Source organism: Rhinopithecus bieti, unplaced genomic scaffold, assembly GCF_001698545.2.
Source record: "Rhinopithecus bieti isolate Rb0 unplaced genomic scaffold, ASM169854v2 scaffold_34876, whole genome shotgun sequence".
NCBI lineage: Eukaryota > Metazoa > Chordata > Mammalia > Primates > Cercopithecidae > Rhinopithecus > Rhinopithecus bieti.
The window spans coordinates 1,209,589-1,231,983 of record NW_016814760.1 but is presented as its reverse complement, the minus strand read 5'-3'; the positions used below and the strand labels follow the sequence as shown (position 1 = coordinate 1,231,983).

At 47.1% G+C, this 22,395-nt stretch overlaps 2 protein-coding genes across 4 annotated transcripts in view; both read left to right on the top strand.

The window, feature by feature from the left end:
* ATF3 (activating transcription factor 3) overlaps positions 1-10,774 on the top strand; it is a 54,025-nt gene extending 43,251 nt beyond the window's left edge. For 2 of the 3 annotated variants that reach the window (XM_017851936.1, XM_017851935.1), the window contains exons 2-4: positions 5,005-5,248; positions 8,102-8,209; positions 9,348-10,774. In XM_017851936.1, the coding sequence (XP_017707425.1) occupies positions 5,009-5,248; positions 8,102-8,209; positions 9,348-9,545 (546 nt within the window). In that variant the 5' untranslated portion in view covers positions 5,005-5,008 and the 3' untranslated portion in view covers positions 9,546-10,774. Of the gene's footprint in view, positions 1-482; positions 559-5,004; positions 5,249-8,101; positions 8,210-9,347 lie in introns of all 3 variants that reach the window. The other variant, XM_017851934.1, reaches the window with a different exon arrangement.
* Positions 10,775-14,428: 3,654 nt separating this feature from the next.
* On the top strand, positions 14,429-16,754 carry GARIN4 (golgi associated RAB2 interactor family member 4). Its single transcript, XM_017851933.1, has one exon. The coding sequence runs from the start codon at positions 14,859-14,861 to the stop codon at positions 16,641-16,643; it is 1,785 nt and encodes a 594-aa protein (XP_017707422.1). The 5' UTR covers positions 14,429-14,858; the 3' UTR covers positions 16,644-16,754.
* The last annotated feature ends 5,641 nt before the right edge of the window (positions 16,755-22,395 follow it).

Below are 22,395 nucleotides of genomic sequence, written 5' to 3'. Positions count from 1 at the left end.
CTTTCTGTCTGGAGATTTTCAGATTCTGGAGTGGTGTAGTGGGAAGAAAAGGAGCCAGTGGGGGGACTTGAATGGTGTGGGTCTCTATCTAATGTCATTGACCGGTGTCCAGACAGTGGGGGAAAGGGGACTTTTCTGCAGGGCATCTTTTCCCTCACCAGTTTTCTTTCCACTGGAATCCTTCTCCTTCTTTGCTCCCCCACCCCCGTTTTCGTCTCTCATCTACTTCCTTTCCTCCTAAACGTTTTCTATTTCCTAATTTCACTGCATAGGTCACATATGCTTTTCTTACAGATAAAATAGTTACTAAATCCTTGATGAAGCCAGAAAAAAAAAAAAAAGGAGAGCCAGAAAATCTGGATGTTCTCTCAATGTACCTCTTTCGTTGTAGGTGACAGTCATATCTTCTGTTCGAAGTTTCTGTCTCCACAACTTCAAGTGAAGGCAAAAAAATTGGTATTACTGTCCCCGTTGTTTTGCAGTTCGCATTGGTTGTAGAATAATGCTACAGCATACAGGCTCCTGCTTTGAGGATATCCTGGTCAAAGATGGGATGAGGTGAGGATTGCAGTTACTGTCAGAATTGTTTCAGAGACAGCAAAGAAGGCAGCACCCCACGCCCGCAGTGGGGATAAGATACAGCACCCAGCATCTGTGACAGTGCTGGGAGCCTTCTTTTTCTCTCTCTCTTCCTCCTTGCCCTTTAGCCATTATAGAATTCCTTTCTCTCCATGGCCCTTTTCTTTGATAGCCCCTCCCTGCCTCAGTCCTGTCAAAGTCTCCTCTGTGGTTGGTACCAAGTGCCCGGACTCTTGACCCCTTATCTACCTGGCTAATGGCTCTGTTCTCTGGTTGCCTTGTTGCTTGGTCCCTTGAGGTGGTGATACCTATTGGTGATGGACCAAAATGAGCAGTTGGTGGGTGGTCAGCAGCTTGGCATGGGATGGGCCACTCACCAGCTTTATGAACTCAGGCAAGTCATTTTTACCTCCCTGGACCAGTGTACTCATTACAAAATGAAAATCTGACCTAGATGATTCTATATTGAGAGGGCGTGATTTCCATTAGATAGAGTCCATGATTCCTTTCTTTTTAAAATTGGCTGGGCATGGGACAAGGCCAGTGGCTTCAAGTGTTACCCAGCCAGGGGAGGAGGAAGGACATAGTCAAGATGCCACAGAAGCTTTCCAAGGGAGAAATGGTTTATAAGTGAGAATTGGTTTTCTTTCAAATATGTAATGGAGAAATGCTGGTGTCAGCAAATAGTGGGGTGACATCTACCTGGTCTGTGAAGAACCTGAGGTCAATCAGAGTACAAAAGAGGCTCTGAATGACCTGAATTTCTTGAAGGTTTTAGTTAATTCCTCACTCACAGGGCTTTATTGAACTGATAACAACAGAATGAGTTTTTCCTGAAATGGAGAAGATGGAGTCACAGTAATAATGACTACCCAGTGTGTATGTAAATCTCATATATCCTTCTTCACAGCCCTTTGGGGCAGGCAGTTTTGATCTCAAATTACAGAGGAAGAGAATGAGAGGCCCAGAAAGCCTAAGTGATTTGTTGGTGAGTGCTTAGTTTGTGAGTGGCACTGATAGGTTTAGAAACATTGTCTCTGGCCCTTGATGCCCAGCTTTGCACCTACAATCTTCAAGAGGTCTGGGAGGAAGACCAAGATATGAAGAGTTAGTGAAAGGCCAGTATTGGCTTCCTAGTAACATAAGATGGTTAGCGAGCAATGCTTAGTGGAAAGAGGATGAAAATTAAAAGTGAAAATTCAATGTAGCTGTAGCTACTAGGAAATAAAAATCTGGGAGCTGAATTTCCAGTTAAAGGAATACATGAGTAAAGTTTCACTTTCTTGAAAATGATGAAACTACCAATGGTACAACATGATTTCTGATTGGAAATAATCAAGCAGAAACAAAATGCAAGTTCTTGGTAGCAAGTCTGAACAATTTTATGATCAGCATAGAAAGTCACCTCTGATCTGAGGTCCCCAAACAATTTTTTTCAATGATCAGGATGTTTGAGGATCTCAACTTTCTGAAAAATTGTCTGACAATTTAACTTCATTTTCTTGTGGGGACACAGCCTGAGTCTAGGCTAAATCATAACTCAAGAGACTGAGTAAAGGAATAACTAGAAAGTATCCCAAGAAGTTAAGCTTTAGCCTAGTGCCAAGAAAACCCAGATCTCTACAGATACATCTGTTTTATTTTCTGAAAGACTTTTAACATTTTTACAACCATTTCTGTCCCCAAGTAAGCCCACCCAATGTTTTCCATAAAAGCATTCCATACCACTGACATTCTTCAGCTTCTTTCATTGGGACTGCTGACTTTACATAAGAAGAAGGGTCGGGGATGGGAGTCACAAACAGCAGACCCCAAGCCCTGAGAGCTCATTAATAAACCTAGTTGGGTGGTGAAATGGAACTACAGTCTACTGCAGTGAAATTCAAAGTACCCATGTAGAAGGGAGCCATTCAGGCCTCCGATCAAAGACTAGCCCAGTGGTAGCTCTGAATGTCATCCCTGAATCACTGGGTTTTTAATAAAGTTGGAAAGGGCAGGGAAACATGAATACATGGGAGAATCTTAAGCCTCTGGCTTTAGAAGTCTAGTTTCTCAGAATTTATTGCCTGACAGCGACAAGTATCCTCCCAGCATCCTAAGATTATAGGATTAAATTGAGAGAAGAACTTCAGTTCTGACTCATGACACAGGGCTTTGGGAAAAGAATTACATATATAGCCTGGGTTTCTTTGACTAGTTAAGGGCAGCTTTCATTGGCCTGGAAGTCTTGCCTCCATTGGTGTATGTTGGATCTCCAGGGGGAGTTGAAGTCAGGGTATTCTATTCAGAAGCCTTTGAGATCAAAGAGGGTGACCAGCCACCCTCCCTCCTGGACCCCACAGAGCCTCTGTCAGAGAGCCAGCCCTGGGCTGGAGAGATCTCTGGGAGGCCTAGTAATCATGGAGCTCCTGGCCAAAGGAATGTTTTCCAGGGCATATTCATGTATTAGTTCCTCAATTCCTCATAGGATATTATGGGAAAATAGGGTGATTGTTACAAGCCCTCTTTAACAGAGGAGAAAAAGCTACTGGGAGGTACAATGATAACACATAATGGAGTAAGTGGGCTTCAGATTTTCATCTTCTGACCCCAGTATGAGAATTTTGTGGATAAGAGACCCACTTGCTCACACTCCCAGAGGGCAGGTAGCAAGCAGCCTGGGTGTGCACCCTGACATAAAGATTAGCAGTTCATTAAACAGAGTTCAAGTTATCCCCAGGAATCTTTACTTAGCCTCGCCTCCATCACTTCATTTCCAGGCCTCCCACCTACCTTAAGGCCTGTCCCCCAAATATTTGCTCAGGTTTTTTGTTTTGTTTGTGCAATATAACATAATACTGGTTTGTTTTTGTAATGTATAATAATATTTGTTCGTTTTTTGCAATGTACAAATTAAGGGCATGAATCCTGGAGCCAAACTAACTTAATTCCAAATCCTGATGCTGCCCCATATTAATTCTGTGACTTTGGACAAATGACTTAGTTTGTCTAAACCTCAGTTATCTCATCTATAAAAGGGGGCTAAATCCTAACTCACTGGATTCTCATGAGGATTAAATGAGATAGTGCCCCTAAGGCTTCTGATATGAAGGAGGCACTCCTTAAATGTTTGAGACTTGCCAGAGGGCTTCTTCTCTGTCTGGACTGTGTTAATGACCACAGACTCCCTGGTGAGAGGAATGCCCAGACCACACTCATCCTACACTCATCCCTATACTCATTGCCACTTGGGAACCAACTGCAGGGAGGAGGGGGAATGGCCACTGCTGGAGGGAGTACACAGCAGGCCAAGACTTATGGGGGACTCTTCCAAATTGGGTCCATGTAACTGTCACTACTTCTACTCTTTTTTTTCCTTTTGTCATCCTTTTGGGTTCACTAAGCTATAGAATAATAGAGGGAGATGAATTTAGCAACTACATCGCTGAAGCTTCTCCCCCAGAAGTTGGGCCCAAGAAATGGGAATGAGAAAAGTAACCTTGGACTATGGGGGGCACTTGATTTGATGGCCCCATCCCCACTTCATTTATTCAGTTGGCCAGTGAGGCATGTCGAGTCAGGTGCTGGGCCAGGCTCTGGGTAAAGCAATGGTGTAGACTCAATGCTTGCATTGGAGGAGCTCTCAGTCATTTACCAGACACAGACTGGGTCCTAGAGAGCTGAAGTGACTGGCTCAAGTCACTGCTCTTTAGTGCCAGAGCCAGCCCCAGGGTTCTCTGTCCCCACACCCAGCCTAAGTCTCTCCCTACACCACAGGTCTGAACAACTCCCCCACAATACAGCACCTTACTTTTCTTTAAGGCCTTTTGCTTTGCCAGCCTTAAGCTTAAGAATCCACCTCCCCATCCCCTGCCAAAGTCTGGGGTGAAGAAACGCACCTGGCTACAGTTACCTTTCTCATTCCCATTGCTTGGGCCCAACTTCCGGGAGAGAAGCTTCAGAGATGTATTTGCTAAATTCAAGGATTTCCCACTTTTTGCTTTTACTTCCACTCACTGATAGTTTCAACTTGATGTCAAGCCTCTTTGCAAAAGAGGCTGAAAATGAGGTTACTCATGATCTTTAAAATGGCCTCACTGATTTTTAAAAACTGTTCTTCCTCTTTCAGGACTGTTTGAGGCCACATTTGCACATAGGCACACCAGCCAAAACTCATAGCTCTTGTGAATTCAGAGTAGCCTGAAACATCATCCCTTATAAACTTCAAATAAGCATTTTGTTCATGTCACTGAGCTGTGTGTATTTTAAGAAACTGTTTTACTTAAGATGAGGATGGCACGAAACGAAAACAAAACAGAAACCCAAGGGCTTATGGGACTTTTCTCTGAGGGTGGGGTTCTGGTGTTGGAGGTCTGGTGGAGGAAAGGGACTTGATCCCATGCCCCAGAGCCCCTGAAACAGTTTGGGTTTCAATGTGTCTTTCAGCAAAATGATGCTTCAACACCCAGGCCAGGTCTCTGCCTCGGAAGTGAGTGCTTCTGCCATCGTCCCCTGCCTGTCCCCTCCTGGGTCACTGGTGTTTGAGGATTTTGCTAACCTGACGCCCTTTGTCAAGGAAGAGCTGAGGTTTGCCATCCAGAACAAGCACCTCTGCCACCGGATGTCCTCTGCGCTGGAGTCAGTCACGGTCAGTGACAGACCCCTTGGGGCGTCTGTCACAAAAGCCGAGGTGGGTTCTACCACAGGTGTTCATTCTTTTAGCACATGTTTTGCTCACAGCCACTGTGTGTTGGGCATGTTCTAGGCAGGGGGCTGTTGTTGAGAGTGAAACAAACGAAACCCCTGCCCTCAGGGAGCTTACCTTCTCCTGGGAGGAGACAGACAATACATAACATGTAAATACATTAAGAGATGAGTGCAAAGGAGAAAGAAGCAGGGAGTGAGGCAAAGAGAACAGGTAGGGGTGGGGTTGGTGGGTTTAAAAACTTTTCAGGCCAGGCATGGTGGCCCACACCTGTAATCCCAGCACTTTGGGAGGCCAAAGTGGGATTATCGCTTGAGTCCAGGAGTTTGAGACCAAGCTGGGCAACACAATGAGACCCAGTCTCCATAAAAATATTAGCTGGGCAGGGTGGTACATGCCTGTAGTCTCATCCACTTGAGAGGCTGAGGTGGGAGGACCGCTTGAGCCCAGGAGGTTGAGGTTGCAATGAGCCATGATCACCTCACTGTAGTCCAGCCTGGGTGACGGAATAAGACTCATTTTGCTTTTAGAGACGGTGTTGCTCCATCACCCAGGCTGGGGTGCAGTGGGGTGATCACGGCTCATTGTAGCCTCAATCTCCTGGGCTCAAGCCATCCTCCTGCTTCAGCCTCCCAAAACACTGGGATCACAGGCATGAGCCATTGCACCCAGCCAGGGTTGCTGTTTTAAATTAGGAAGTCAGGGAAGGATTCACTGATAGTGGCTTTTGAGCAGAGGTCAAAAGGAAAGGAAGAAGGAAAGAGGAGAGGGAAGAAGTCATGTGGGTATCTGATAAAAGAAATTAAGGGCACTGAGGTGGGAGTATTGGTGCCTGGTGGGCTGTGCAGTGGGGCAGAGTATGGGGGTGGGAGAAAAATAGGGGCTGGTCATATTGGGTCTTACAGACTATTGTTGTATAGATGTGGCCCTGTGCTCAGAGTGAGGTGGGAAACCACAGAAGGGTTTTGAGCAGAGAAGCAACAAGATTCAACACACACACACACACACAGGCACATTTTTTTTTAGATAGAGTCTTGCTCTGTCACCCGGGCTGGAGTGCAGTGGCATGATCTTGGCTCACTGCAACCTCTGCCTCCCAGGTTTAAGCAATTCTCATACCTCAGCCTCCCAAATAGCTGGGATTACAGGTGCCCGCCACATGTCTGGCTATTTTTTGTATTTTTTTTAGTAGAGATGGGGTTTCTCCTTGTTGGCCAGGCTGGTCTCGAACTCCTGACCTCAGGTGATCCCCCTGCCTCAATCTCCCAAAGTGCTGGGATTACAGGCATGAGCCACCACGCCCAGCCTTGATTTATATTTTTAAGTGATCACCCTGGCTGTCATGTTGAGAATGGGCAGTAGGGGCAAGACAGAAGCTGAATGCACAGAAAGGAGGCTGTGGCAGGAATCCACATGAGTGGGTGTGGCGGGGGACTGCGTCAGGAGGGAGCAGTGCAGGTGCGGAGAAGTGGTTGACTTTGGATCTGACTTGAAGGTAAAGCTGATTTGCTGATAGATTGGATGTGGGGTATGAGAGAAAGGGAAGACTCAAGGGTGACCGAGTTTTCTGGCTAGCACAGCTGTAAGAATGGAGCGTCCATTTGCTGCTGAGATTTGGGATTATAGGGGTTAGGGTGGTGGCAAGAGCAGGAGATCTGTCCTATTCTGCACCCCTGTGGAGATGTCAAGCAGGCAGTTGAATATGTGAGTCTGGAGTTCAGAGGAGAGTCTGGGCTAGAGATAATAGAGTTGGAAATTATCAGCATATAGATGGCACTTAAAAGCCATGAGTCAGGATGAGGCCACCTTCTGTGTCCAGTTGTTCTGAAGAAGCATGGAGTGTGGTGGTCCCTATTTTTATCACTACTAGTACCCAAGCACCCAGACAGTAGAGCAAGGACCAGGCAGCCTGCCCCACCCTTCCCTGTAGCAACGTTCACAGCCTTGGGACCAGGTGTTGCTCCAAGTTCACTTCTGTCTTACACACTTGCACTGTTCCACACTTGGCAACCTTGCATAAGACCCCTGGAATAATGAACATGGTGAGAAGTCTGGAAGGCGGCTTCTGGTGATGTCATAGTGGCTTAAGGATGTCAGAGCTGAGGTTCCACCATTTTATTGGACTTTTCCTCGTGGTGGCAAGTGGAAGTGTTTCACGCTTACTAAACTGGCATGACTGCAGCCTTTGGGCAAGGAGTAGTGAGACTGACCTAAAAGATGGTCCTAGTTCACCACTTGCAGGTGGCACCCCAGCATGGGCCGATTAATGCCACTTTGGTTGGGAATGGGCTTAGGTGCCTTCTCTGCAGGAGCATCATAGGCTTCTCCCAAATTTGGGAAGCTGGTGCTCTGATGCTCCAGGTGAAGTCAGAGGTGAATGGGGTTTGCCCTTGCGTCTTGAATCGAAGAAGAGGCCGGGAGAGGGTGGCTAGGTGATGATCCTGAGGTCATTCCTGGTTCCCAAAGAAAGGAGATGTTTACCAAATAGAATCTGTTTCGGCTTTAAATGATTACAGTTAGTACCAATAGTTATCAATTGGCATATTATCCTCATCTCAAAATCCAAATGCATTTTCAAAATTGGCTAACTTTTAATTTACTAATATATTGCTGGTATAATTTTAACTTTGACTTTTGTTCTTCACTCACGTGTGTGTGTGTGTGTGTGTGCGTGTGTAGGGGTTTTCACACAAAAGTCTAGAGCTTTATTTTTTCGGGGTCCTTTAGCGCTAGCACTGGACCTTGTCTGCCAGCTTTTGCTGGCAGTAAAAGGCAGTGTATTTGAGATAGGTGGCATTTCTTACTACCCTTTAAATGTGTCCCTTTTGGATTTTATAGGTAGCCCCTGAAGAAGATGAAAGGAAAAAGAGGCGGCGAGAAAGAAATAAGATTGCAGCCGCCAAGTGCCGAAACAAGAAGAAGGAGAAGACGGAGTGCCTACAGAAAGTAAGTGCCTTCTAGCCTTCCCTTCCTCTCACTCATGCCTGTCCTCACCAGCTTCATGTGGCTATCAGAAGAAGAGTTAGAAAACCCCTTACCTGGTTATAATTTCCCAAGAAGGGCCTTGTAGCTGGTAGCAGAAATGCCAGTTGCAGAATAAGGAGGTGGCAAAGCACTAAACACAATGGATGTGACTGTGGATGTATAAAAGCCGGTGTGTGAATTCGTCTGATGCCCGACTCCCAGCAGCCTCGGCCGGTTCATACATGTCCATCAGCTTCCAGGCTGCAGGACATGCCAACCCAGTTAAAGAGGCTTCACTTGACTGTTTTCCTGAGAAAAGGAAGCTGCCAGCTCTCATTTGGCTCACTATGAAAAGCCTTTAATTAATCTCTTCAAACAAGTAATTTCCTTAATCCACAAGCAGTGGTTACATTTGCTTTGCATTCTTGTCTGGTTCCTAACTCTACAGTCCTTCTCCCTGGCTTAGCCAGCAAGCTGAGCCCCTGGGTGCATTCAGCCGGCCCGCCTTGAGACACACTAGGGGGTATTGCTTTTGTGGGTAGGCAGGGTGGCCGGTGGTGCCCAGCAGTCTTTCCAGTGGTTGTGTCCCTCCTCCAAATGTGGTTAGGCCAGGGCAGAGTCTTAACCCAGGTCCTACAGATCCCCAAAGGGTTATGTTGATTGCTTCAGGGGATCAGTGAAAATTAGGGAATTTCGTGTGTTGCCATATACATTTTTTTCTGGGGAGATGAGCTTCTCATTGAGATCTGTGACTCAGAATCGACTAAGCCTCCATGAGTCTGGATTTCTCCCCAGCTCCCAAGGCCCTTTTGGGTTCCAGAAGACCTGCATATGGGCTGTTGACTCATGCAAATGAGGTATCTGAACTATTGGTTCCTCTGCAGCTTCAGTATTAGTAGAGTCACAGGCGGCCTCTGTGGCATCACCAGGGCTTCTCTGAAGAAGAGGGTCTGCATTTTCCTAAACCTAGTGCTGCTCTCCCATCTCCCATCTTCCTCTCCCAGCTTGATGGGCCCCAGGGTGTCCCAGGTGCACCCCTGCATCCAGGCAGCAGTCCAGGCCACTCCCTCCTCACTGGCCCTTGGCTCCTTTCTTGATGCCTCTGTTGCTTGTCCCCCAGGAGTCAGAGAAGCTGGAAAGTGTGAATGCTGAACTGAAGGCTCAAATTGAGGAACTCAAGAATGAGAAGCAGCATTTGATATACATGCTCAACCTTCATCGGCCCACGTGTATTGTCCGGGCTCAGAATGGGAGGACTCCAGAAGATGAGAGAAACCTCTTTATCCAACAGATAAAAGAAGGAACATTGCAGAGCTAAGCAGCCGTGGTATGGGGGCAACTGGGGAGTCCTCATTGAATCCTCATTTTATACCCAAAACCCTGAAGCCATTGGAGAGCTGTCTTCCTGTGTACCTCTAGAATCCCAGCAGCAGAGAACCAACAAGGCGGGAGGTCCTGAAATGACTCAGTGGGCCCTTCCCATTCTGCCCCAGAGTGGGTCTCAGACCAGGGCAAGTGCATCCTTGCCTCAACTCCAGGATTTAGGCCTTAACATGCTGGCCATTCTTATGTTCCAGATGGCCCCCAGCTAGTGTCCTGGCTGCCTTTCATCTGGATTCTACAAAAAACCAGGATGCCCACCCTCCACCCTTAGGATTCATGCAGAAGTGTCTGTACCTTGGGTGGGAGGGATGGGGCCATCTCCTTCACTGTGGCTACCATTGTCACTTGTAGGGGATGTGGAGTGAGAACAGCATTTAGTGAAGTTGTGCAATGGCCAGGGTTGTGCTTTCTAGCAAATATGCTGTTATGTCCAGAAATTCTGTGTGCGAGAAAACTAGGCAATGTGCTCTTTTGATGTTTGTGTCACACACACTGAAGTGACTTTTATATGCTTTTTCTCAGATCTGGTTTCTAAGAGTTTTGGGGGTGTGTGGGGCTGTCACCACGTGCAGTATCTCAAGATATTCAGGTGGCCAGAAGAGCTTGTCAGCCCCTGGAGAACAGAATTCTCCCAGTGTTAACACAAAATCCATGGACAGCACGATGGCAGGTCCTCTGTTGCAAACTCAGTTCCAAAGTCACAGGAAGAAAGCAGAAAGTTCAACTTCCAAAGGGTTAGGACTCTCCACTCAATGACTTAGGTCAGGAGTTTTGTCTAGGCTGGAAAAGCCAAAGAATATTCCATTTTCCTTTCCTTGTGGTTAAAAACCACAGTCAGTGGAGACATATTTGGAAACCCCAGTCAGTGGAGCCTAGGTGGTGCCCAGGCTTCAGCATTATTGGATGTCAATAGCATTGTTTTTGTCATGTAGCTGTTTTAAGAAATCTGGCCCAGGGCATTTGCAGCTGTGAGAAGTCACTCACACTGGCCACAAGGATGCTGGCTACTGTCTGTTAAAATTCTGATGTTTCTGTGAAATTCTCAGAGTGTTTAATTGTACTCAATAATATCATTACAATTTTCTGTAAGAGAAAATATTACTTATTTATCCTAGTATTCCTAACCTGACAGAATAATAAATATTGGAACCAAGACATGGTAAACACATGTTGTGTTGGTTTCTGTTCATTTAAATCTGTTGGTTGTTGAGATCTAGCCATTCCCTGCCTTTCCTCCCCATTATGGGGGCTGCCTAGCTTTAAACTTCTCCAGATGTCATCCTTTGCTCTTTGGGGCATCACTAGATGGGATAGTTGACTTTCAGTCCTGTTCCTTAGTCTCGGGCACCTTATGCTCAATTTCTCATTGACAAACCCTGAAACATGGCACCAAACATATCCTTTAGATCAACAGTTTGGTGTTTAGAATTTTGATATAAAATCTGAATTGCTAGATACCTTAATTATTTTCTCAGAATGTACAAACACCTGAAACATACATCTGCTGTTCAGCTTGAACCTTTGACCCCTAACATTCTGCCACAGAACTCCTCTCAGAGAGTTACTCACTTGAGTTACATCTGTTATGTCTAAATGTGTGTCTCATTGTTGGCAAATACATATCAGAAAAGAATGGGAAGGGGTACTGGAGGAAGAAAGAGATAACCATTTTAGACAGCATGGGTGTGATAATTCAAAGAAAGGTATTCCACTGAATTTCCTGGAATTTCCAGGGCATATGATTCCTTAGGCCTGCAAGAGAGCCAGGCCCCCTTGCTTTTTGTGCTTCTCTATAACGTTCACAGGCTAGACATAAAAACTGGCCACTTGCCACTGGTGCCATTCTTCAGAGAGGCACCGTCTTCATTAAATGTCAGATTCATTCGTGCGAATTCTGTGCCTACTTCTTTGACCTCATGTATGGTTCCTTTAAATGATCACTTATGACACAGATGTCTTCATTTTACTCTCTTAATCGCACATCAGGGGTCTTTCCTAATCTGTCAAGAGCCATCTGATGTTAATACCATTCACCACTTCTTTCAGGAGATAATCTATGTTCCTTTTCTTGGTGGAGGGGAAAACATCCCTTGCATTTACGTTCTAGTTATGGGTAGAGGCACCAGCCACCAGCCATTATGAAACACAAGACAATTTGTAAGCTGCCATGGACAACAATGGATTAGAGAGGAAGGAAGTTGGGGGCGGATGGTGGCTATGGCAAGAAAACTTGATGTGTATGGTAAGTGTAAATGAAGTTCTGTCACAAATGCATTAAAAATTGTTTTATGTAGCCAAGGTTATGTTTTGATGCTTTAATTTTAAAAAGGATGATGACTATGCATTTACCATCAAGTTATTTCATTTCTTTTGTTTCACATTTAGAGGAAAGGGAAGGTGGGGGGATCTGAGAGAATAAGCTTAGATGGGGCCACCACCATTATCAAGCACCCGGTTTGACAATGTCTTTGCACCGAGCTGTCTCCTCTTGGTAGTGGTGATGTCACACTGCCAGGGTGTGGAAAGCCACCCTCCCTTCCCTCTCTTGCCTTCCACCTGCCCCCTTGGCTTTCCCTGAAAGCTGGCCTGATACCTATTTCAGAGTCAAGAGCTTTTAAAGGGTTCTGGCCCAGGACAGGAGTTCTGGAATGGAATCTTTCCACTTTCTGTTAACTGAAATACTATTTTCCATCTGTATCTTAATTTCTCACCAGGAGCTTTGAATAAACCTTCAACACGCCAACCCATATCAAGCTTTCTCCTCTCTTCCCTGTCCCATAACCTCTGATTGGGTTCATATACTGTTTCTTTGTGGAGTGAACAGTGTTTCCAATTAGAATCTGCCTGAGGCCACATTTGCCCAATGAGCATCCTGTGTTCTTATGGTGGCTCTCACTCCAGAAGATTTTAACACGGTCTCATCAAACACTGCTTTCAGGAAGGAATTTACACTTAAAAGGACTGTTGAGGACTAATGCTAACAGAAGCTAACATTTATTGAGTAGGACAATACACTAAACACTTCACATGTATTATCCCATTTAATCCTCACAACAACTGCTATCCCCATTTTACAGATGAGGGAGTGGAGAGCTCAGTAACTTGCTCGAGGTCTCACAGTGGATCTTTCCAAAGCTGAAGCCTATGCTTTTTTTCAACCGCAATGGTTTCAAACAAGAGTATATACATTTGTGTGTGTGTGTGTGTGGTAAAATATACAAAAAAATTGCCATTGTAACTATTTTGAAGTGTACAATTCAGTGACATTAAGTACATTCACAATGCTGTGTAACCACTACTATCTAGTTTCAGAACTTTTTCATTGTCCCCAAAGGAAATCCTGTACCCATTAAGGAGTCACTCTTCATTCCCCTTCCTTCCAGCCTCTAGCAACCACTTATCTGTCTTCTGTTTCTATGGACTTGCCTGTGCTGGATATTTAATGTAAATAGAATCATACAATATGTGACCTTTCAAACAATATGGCTGGCTTCTTTCACTTAACATAATGTTTTCAAGTGTCAGCCCAGTGTATTATGTAATAGTGCCTTATTTCTCTTTATGGCTGAATAGTATTCTGTTATATGGATACTCTACATTTCGTTTATCCATCAGTTGATAGACAGGTGTGTGTATGTTAAGAAAGAGTTAGCCTTTATCTTCAAGGACTGAATCTCTAAGGTAGGATTTCAGGCCCAATGTCAAGCTGGAGAAAAGACAGTTGGAAGCAGGGGCTCCTTCTCAGAACTTCCAGGTAACAGCCTGGAAATAACTTATTCCTGGGCTAGCTCTGTGGGCACGGCAAGGCAGGAGGTATAGTGGCACCTGCTCCCCATGGGTGTAAATGGCTTCCAAACTACTTCTGCATGGTAGAGAGGTGAGTAGAGGAGGGCCTTTGGTAAGCTCCTGGAATGTAAGCTTACAATTTCCATCCTACCCTCTTCTCCTGGCATTTCACAGGGTAGGGGGTAAGAAGAGGCATGGGGCAAACACTTGAGAAGATATCTGGGCTCCCTGACATAGGATGTTGGTATAAACATGATGGAGGGGAGGAATAGAGGTGGCCCCCTGGATAATTTAATCCCCAACTCAGCGCAGCCCCTCCCTGAAGTGGTTGTCCTGGATTCTCCATAACATGCACACACACACACACACACACACACAGAATTAATTATGCAACTTATTTGGCTTGCCCAAGCTTTTTTTGTAAGTTCTGTAGTGGTTCAGAAGGAAGACTTTAAAAGCAGCAACACCTGTATTCAAATAATGCCTCCACTGCCTACAAGTTCTACGAATGTAGGTAAGTTACACAACTTCAGTTTTTTTACCTGTAAGATGAGAAGAGTTGCAATAGTAGCAAACTGGAATGGAGTTTGCTACATAGTAGGGCACCTAGGAGAAGCAATCTCTCGTTATTATTAAAGGTTGAGGTTATTACTAAAGTTTTCCGTTGTCAGCATGAACTGAGATCTTTATGGAAGAGTGGGCTAAGAACCAAGACTGCCAATTCTAGGTTAAAAGAAATTTTAAACCATGTACTCAAATGGTTCAAATTTGTCCCCCTTATCTTGCATTCCTATAGACCCTGTCTAGTTACTGAATCTTTTGAATTGGGAGTGAGGAAAGGGAAGCAACCACACAACATTTTCTCATTTGAAAAATTTTTATTTTGGCACCCACTTGAGTACCTGGTAGGGTGGGGCTGTCCTCTATGAGGGCAATGGAGTATTAGTGAGGGGATCATGGCCCTGGCCTGGGGGATGACAACAAAGGTGTATGTGACAGCAGCAGGTCACAAAGGGAAGCAGAAGATAAATATGGCCGCAAAAGGGATTTAGGCAGAAAGGGTGATCACTTACTGTCACTAGGACTACAGTTTGTAGACTCTCAGGGAGAGAGACTACAAACTGTAGTTTAAAAAACCGGAGGTGGAGGTCAGGGGGTTAGACCCAGAAGAAAACCTCTCTGGAGCCCACCCTGCATCTCTACATCTTGGAAGAGTCTGCAGTTCAGGCACCCTACAGAACCCCCCACAGCAATCATCCGTACTCCCACCCCCACTCCGGCCTCTGGCAGGCTCTCAGGCAACAGCAGGGGCCTGTGGGTGGGGGGTGGGGTGGGATTGAGAGACAAGCTGCAGAGCCATCTTTGTGACCCAGGAGCACCACTGGTCCCTCATCTGCCACCGAGGCCAAGGAAGACCCAGAAACCTGCCTCACCAGCCCTGCCATTGCGCTGAAAGACAGCCATGAATGGTGATTCTCTGCTGCCGTATTATACGGCCCAGAGTGGCTCCAGCATGAGCATGTTCAACACCACAATGGGGAGACTGCAGCGACAACTATACAAGGGGGAGTATGATATATTCAAATATGCACCGATATTTGAGAGCGACTTTATCCAGATCACCAAAAGGGGAGAAGTGATTGATGTGCACAACCGCGTCCGTATGGTGACCATGGGCATTGCACGAACCAGCCCCATCCTCCCACTCCCAGATGTCATGCTGCTGGCACGACCAGCCACCGGCTGTGAAGAGTATGCTGGACATGGCCAGGCCACCAAGAGAAAAAAACGCAAGGCAGCCAAGAACTTAGAGCTCACCAGGCTCCTCCCCCTGAAGTTTGTACGGATCTCTGTTCACGACCATGAGAAACAACAGCTGCGCCTGAAGTTTGCCACTGGCAGATCTTGCTATCTGCAGTTGTGTCCCGCTCTCAACACACGGGATGACCTCTTTGCTTATTGGGAAAAACTAATTTACCTCTTGCGGCCACCCATGGAGAGTAACAGCAGTACCTGTGGCATTCCAGCTGAAGACATGATGTGGATGCCTGTGTTTCAGGAAGACAGGAGGAGCCTGGAAGCCGTGGATCTTCAAGGAAAGGGGGATCAGGACCAGGTCAGCATCCGGAGCCTCCACATGGTCTCTGAGGTGTGTGGGGCCACTTCTGCTGCTTATGCTGGAGGGGAGAGACTCCAACATGACTGTCACAAACCCACTTACGTGCTCAATGTATCCACCCCCAAAACATCTATGGAGCTTGCTGAGGAGCCAGCAACAGGGGCGACTAAAGAGGCAGCAGCACCAGGGGCAGCTGCAGGGGCAGCAACAGGCACCATAGCAGGTGCCTTGAGTGTGGCAGCAGCCAATTCTGCCCCTGGACAGGTGAGCGCAGCCATAGCTGGGGTGGCCACCACAGGCGCAGGAGGAAGCAAAAGCAACATGGCCATTGCAGGCACTGCCAGCATGGCTCCAAACAGCACGAAGGTGGCCGTGGCAGGGGCTGCAGGCAAGTCCTCAGAGCATGTTTCCAGCACGTCCATGAGCCTTTCCCGAGAGGGCAGCGTGAGCCTGGCCATTGCAGGAGTAGAACTGACCAGCAGGACTGCTGCAGAAACAGACATGGATGCAGCAGCGGGACTTCCTGTCTCCACCCGGCAGAGCAAGGGCAGCCTGAGTGGACAGCATGGAAGGGAGCGAACCCAGGCCAGCGCTGAAGCTTGCAAGGAGGGGAGGGAAAGAAGGGAAAAGGACAGGGCTCTCGGAAGGCGTTCCCATTGCCGCAGGACAGGTGAAAGCCACCACAAAACAAGGGGGGACAAGATTGCCCGAAAGTCCTCCAGCAGGTCCTCATTCAGCCACAGAGCCAGGAGAGATGACAAAAAGGAGAAAGGCTGTGGCAGCCCAGGGAGCAGCAGGCACGGGGACTCACATAAAGGTGTCAGCCACACGCCCATCTCAAAGGAGTCCAGGACCTCTCACAAATCTGGGAGGAGTTTATCGACCACCGGCTCCGAATCCAGCAAGAGACTTGGCAGGATCAGCTCTTTCCTGAGGAACGTCAGAGCCAATCTGACTACAAAAGCAGTGGGCATACCACATGGCAGAGATGTGGACATCATGGCTAAGACGGTGGAGAGGAGCACCAACGTGGCCATGGCCGAGACAGCAGAAGGTGGCCAGGGGCTGGAGATGGTTGGTTCTATGACACCGGACATCATGGAGACAGTGACCTTCGAAGCCCATTAAATAAGACCCAGAGATGGAAGCTGTAAAGGAGCCCAGAGCTCATAGGAGTGTCCCTGGAGAGCCTATTCCAGTGTTCTTTACTGCCGTTTAAATAAAGAACCATACATCTGAGAGTGGCTTGCTGGCTAAATTTTTATGTCCCACAGCCCAGCAGTGACCTCACAGTGGATTCTGTGATGTCAACTGTGCTACAGCCTGAGACCCCAGGATCCAGTCAAGGGGAGCCCCACCTCACACGCATGCTCAGTAGAGCCTAGATGAGTGCTCCAGCCTTCCTCAACCTCTTCCTTGCTTTGGTTTGCCAGGACTATGGCTGAAAGTCTGGTTGGGAGCTTGGAAGCTCTACCTCCACCATCTCCCCATCCTTTTTATAAACTTGTTCCCCCAACCCTGGAAGATCCAAAGACAAAGCAAGAACAGAACTCTCATCCCCTTGCACTATTCAGCGGAGGGAGTAAGGGAGCAGCAGCATGTGTTGGCAACCAGAGCAGGGAGGACACATTGTCTAGACTTAGCAATTCCACTCCTAAGTATACTCCCAAGAAACACACATGTTCCAGGAGACAGTCATGAAAATGTTAATAGCAAAATAATACTGGAAAGTACCTAAATTTCTGACAACAGAATTGAGAGGGGTATATGCAGTGACAAAAAATGACAGCTACACATATTATATGCATAGATAACTTTTGCTCTTTCAAAAACTTTAAAAAGCAAATTGCAGAATAAGATAAAATTCTACCTAAAGGACAGTTCAAAAACAAGATCAAATACAAATAATATGTTACATATGTGATACGTGTTTGGTAAAACAAAACCATGGGAGTGGGAAAAAATTCAGGACAGTGTCTTCTTCTGGGGTGGGAAGGCAAGAGATTGGATCAAGGAGGTGAACGCAGTCTTTCAGTGGCGTTGGGAATTGTTTTAGTTCTTAAGCAAGGAGGTAGGTACAAGGATGTTTATTATTTTGTTGGGTTTTGCATTTCAATATTGAGTTTTGCATGTTAATACCTCTGGAATCAGAATGGTCCTACAATCACCGTGGCAATTCTGATGAAGTTATTGCTCCAGACATATATTCACCCATTCCTTCTCCTTAATGCTTTCATTTTTACGCATGCACAAACGTGATCTAAGTCTGAAAGGCCCATTTGGTTAAGATTCAGATGTGAATGACATTATTACAAAAAGCCTTGGGAAAGAAAGAATGATATCCCTATTTTACAGAAGAGGACACTGAGGCTCAAGAGGGAAAGTTGCTCCTGTCACACAGGGACCTTTGCAGATCTACCAGCCCACTTCTTTATGCAAAGACCTGCCTGAGACATGGGAAGGAAGCAAAACTAGCAAATCCAAGGAGAATCAGGCAACACAAGAACTTGAGACTTACCACGTTCCTACCACCATGGTCTAAACTTTATAGAGATGAGCACCAAAATTCCTCGATTGAGAGGAGAGAATGTGGGGGCAGGGGAGATGCCTGGTGGTGAGCTGCTGTGAGTTGGCTTTGGAACTTCAGTGAGCTCAGAGTCCTTAGTTGGCCTTATCTCAAGAGTGTCCAGACCACCCTTAAGCCATGTCTGGTTCCCAGGCTTCGCTCCCCAGCCTCTGCCTCAGCTAGAAACAGACCTCCCTCCTGGAATTCCAGGCTTTGCTCCCCACAAGGGACCGCTTCTGATGGGGGCTGTATCTCTTTGCAGCCCAGTCCTCACCCAGCTGCTAATAAAACACTTAAAAGCCAGGCCCAGAATGGCTTCTCCATACCAGATCTTCAGAAAATTTCTTCTGCTGGGATTCCAAAAGCAATTAAACCACACATGAGGGGGTTACCAGTTAGGTCACAGCATCCTTGCTACTTGGACCTCCATAGTTAATTCCTAAAGCTACTTTTGAGAAAAGTCACACACTTCATTATGCAGGTAAGGAGAGGTCTCTTCTGTCCATAGAAGGAATTGTAGGCATGAATCCATAAAAGAACGGGGGTTGAAAAAGAAAGAAGGCCCAAGACCTACACGCAGCCATCATTTCCTTCTGCAAAACAAGGCTCCTGACCCCAAGATGAGGAATTAATGGAGTGAGTCAAGTTATTCTTAACAAAGGGGAGAACATGCCAAAGATTAGACATGAATTGGCTCTGTGAGGAAAACAACCTCAGAATCATTAACCCAGAATTCTAGAGAAGATTGGGGGGCCTGCAGGGAGATGAATTAATGGTTTACTCTCGACCAGCTTTTCCCTTGACCCAAGTGGGGAAATTACAAAAAGATCACATCGCATTCCTTTAATCTTCTGATTTCCACACAGGCAACTGTAGGTAAACACTGGTCTGGAAGACAAAAATGCAATACAAACATTTGTACAGCCCTTAGCAGTTTATAACACCCTTTCATTACGTGTTCTCTTCTGATTCTCACATCTCTCCATTTTGCAGATCAACAAACTGGAGTTCAGGTTATCTAAAGGACTTGCTCAAGGTGGGAGGTGATAGGGCAAAGGGAACAACTCCAGTGCAACAGCTTTTGGGCACCACCGACGTATGCTGGCCACGGGTCCCACATGGAGGTACAGAGCCGTTGGAGGACACAGGACAGGCATGTGTGTGAGTAATTATTGCAACTCTGAGTGACGGATACAATGACAGATGCACGTTTAGGGAACAGGATTTGTTCAGAGGAGGGATTTTGGGACACGAGTCAGGAAAGGCTTCGCAGAGGAAGTGGCAGTTTTGAAGGATAAGTAGGGCTGTGTGCCAGGTGAAGGAAGAATGGGGAGCAAGGGTAAAGGTAGAGGAGGTGTGGAGTGAGGGGTGGAGAGAGGGAATTAGGCCACGGAGGAAAATGTGTGCAAAGTACAAAGACTTGAAACATCACAGTGTGTTGGGGCGATTGTTGGGTAGAGGAGCAGAGGAGAGGAGGGACACAGGGCAGGAAAATCAAGCAGCCAGATCTTGGGGCCATGGGGTGCTGTGTGGATGTCTGGCCTTTGGGAGCCACTGGAGGCTGATGTCTGATGGCAGTGAGGGCTGTCTGGTTCCAGGGTGGAGACTTGATGGGCAAGGGGCTTCCTGGAGCCTGGTACCCTTCAGAAAGCCATTGCACTAATCCTGGCCAGAGATAGGAGGCCCTGAACCTAACTGGCTGTTAGGAGACTGGGGGAGAGAGTCAAGAGGTATTGAAAAGATGAAACAGGACAATTGTCTTTTCCATGCCCTGAAAGACAGAGCACACATGGGTTAGGCCTGACACTCTCCTAAAGGAGGCAGAACTGACAAAAGTGGAGACATCTTCCCTCTGCCATGACTGTTGTTCTGTAAAGGGGGCGGCAAGCAGAGGAACTCATGGCAAGCAAGGAGGAAGATGTTAAGGTGTGAGAAAACAGCTTCTAGACCCATGAGGGGCAAAACACAAGGATAGGGCAGCTGGGTGGGGCTGCGGGGCTTCAGCTCTAGAGACCTCTGAGAGTAGAGGTCTCCTGAACCCTTCCTTTCTCATCTGCTGGGAGCTGGGTCAGATGCTCTCCCATTGGGCTCTTCTCCGGGCATGAGTCGCCCAGTAGAGCCTCTGGTGGCCATGTGCTGTTACTGCAGGTCAGGGCTAGAAGGAGGGGAGCCAGGACTGAGGCTAAGACACAGTCACCCTTCCCTTTTTTCACACCAAAATCAGCCTGGTGCTGATTCACTTGTAATCAGCTCAATCCCTCAGCTGGCAGCCACGCCTGAACAGGCAGCGGGCAGAGCTGCGAGCTGGTAAAGATGAGTCTCAACCAGGCAGTGTGGCTCTAGTCTCCTGGCAGTGAGGGGACAAAGCATGGAATGGCCACAAGACAGGTCCCCCGAGAGGCTGGGCTCCCATCAAGGGGACAGTGAGTGACTGCCAAGAGTCGGGGTGGGGTGGAGTTAGTGTCAGGGTCCCTCTGCAGGCTGGTGGTCATTTGAGAAACACTTGTTGAGCACCTACGATGGGCCAAGATGGGAACTCAGGCACCGTGAAGATGCTGCCATACACAGCAGTAACACAGACCCAAGCAGGGATGGCTCTCGGGCAGCACGCAGAAGGAGGCTTTGCTGAGGAGGGGAGGTCTGAGCGGAAACAGCAGGCTGAGCACTCCTGGAAGAGGCTATGGCGTGACAGGGAAAGAGAAGGGCTTGGGCGACATGGGCCTGTTCATAGATGGCAGACAAGCTCAGCGTGCCTGGGCGCAGTGTGTGTGATGTGCTGGAGGAGAGCCAGGGGTGGGAGGTGAGCAGTGGGAAGAAGCATGAGAGTGTGAGGAAAATTAGGCTGCAAGGAGGATGAGATCTGGAAGGGAGGTGGAACTGACTAAAGCAGAGCGCCTTCCCCCTGCAGGGACTGTTGGTTGTAAAGGGGACAGCAAGAAGAGGGGCTCATGGAAAAGCAAGGAGGAGCGTATGGCTTTCCAGGTCTCCATTCCCAAATGCTGCATAACTCCCCTGGGTCCTGTGATTTTTCACTGCCCAAATGGGAGCTATAGTGCAGGGGTGAGGGGTGTGCACAGCTGGGCTCTTCGAGAACAAAAGGTCAAAGGAAGCCCAGACTCTTCCCCTTTGCCAGTTTAGAGAACCTGAAATGTGTCATGAAGGCCCATGTCTTCCCCACACTCTCTAATGGGAGCTTTCCCACAGATGTGCCAATGTATTGATCTCTCTTCCCGGGGGCGGCTGAAGGATGAGGCCAGTCAGCATTGACTGCAAGGAACCCCAATTGGTACGCCAGTGTGCCATTCCAATGTTGTCATTTTCTGCGTATGCCATGGTCTGCAAAAGGTTGGGAAGCATCTTCCTAGACATGCACACAACACAGTGCGTGTGAACTATGAGCGCAGAAGCCAGGAGCAGCTGAGAGGCACCTTCCTTAAAGAGCTGGCCTGTTCCTCACAGCATCAATTGATGCCAATCTTGTCACCCCTGTTTTCTTTTCCCACTGACATTGGCATAGCCCCAGAGCCCTGTCTTAAAGCAATTTATACTGGTTCAAGGAGAGATGAGAAAAATGTGAACAAATATAGTATATTTTTCATAAAACTTTTCATAAAGTTAAATATATTTTTTAAAGACCTGTTCTTGCCGGGCATGGTGGCTCACGTCTGTAATCCCAGCACTTTGGGAGACTGAGGCAAGTGGATCACCTGAGGTCAGGAGTTCAAGACCAGCCTGGCCAACATGGTGAAACCCTGTCTCTACTGAAAATACAAAAATTAACTGGTCTGGTGGTGCACACCTGTAATCCCAGCTACTCAGGAGGCTGAGGCAGGAGAATCGCTTGAATTTGGGAGGCAGAGGTTGCAGTGAGCCAAGATCCCGCCACTGCACCCCAGCCTGGGCAACAGAACAAGACTCTGTCTCAAAACAAAACAAAACAAAACAAAACAAAACAAAACAAAACAAAACAACCTGTCCTTTGCTTTGAGACTATGTCCCTCCTCCTGTATCTTACTGTTTTATTTTGAAGTATAACACACATGCAGAGCAGTGCACGGGTCAGAAGCATACCACTCAACGGTATTTCACAAAGTAAGCAACCCCAGGCAGTTAGCACCCAGATGAAGAAAGAAAACATCATGGCACACCCTCAGTAACCATCTCATGATCTCTTTCAGCCACTACCCCTAAGGGTAACCACTATCCTAACTTCTAACACCATAAATTAATGTTGCTTCCTTTTCCCACTACATATAAATGGAATCACATAATAATGTACTTTTTTGACTGTGGTTTCTTTCAGCATCATGTTTA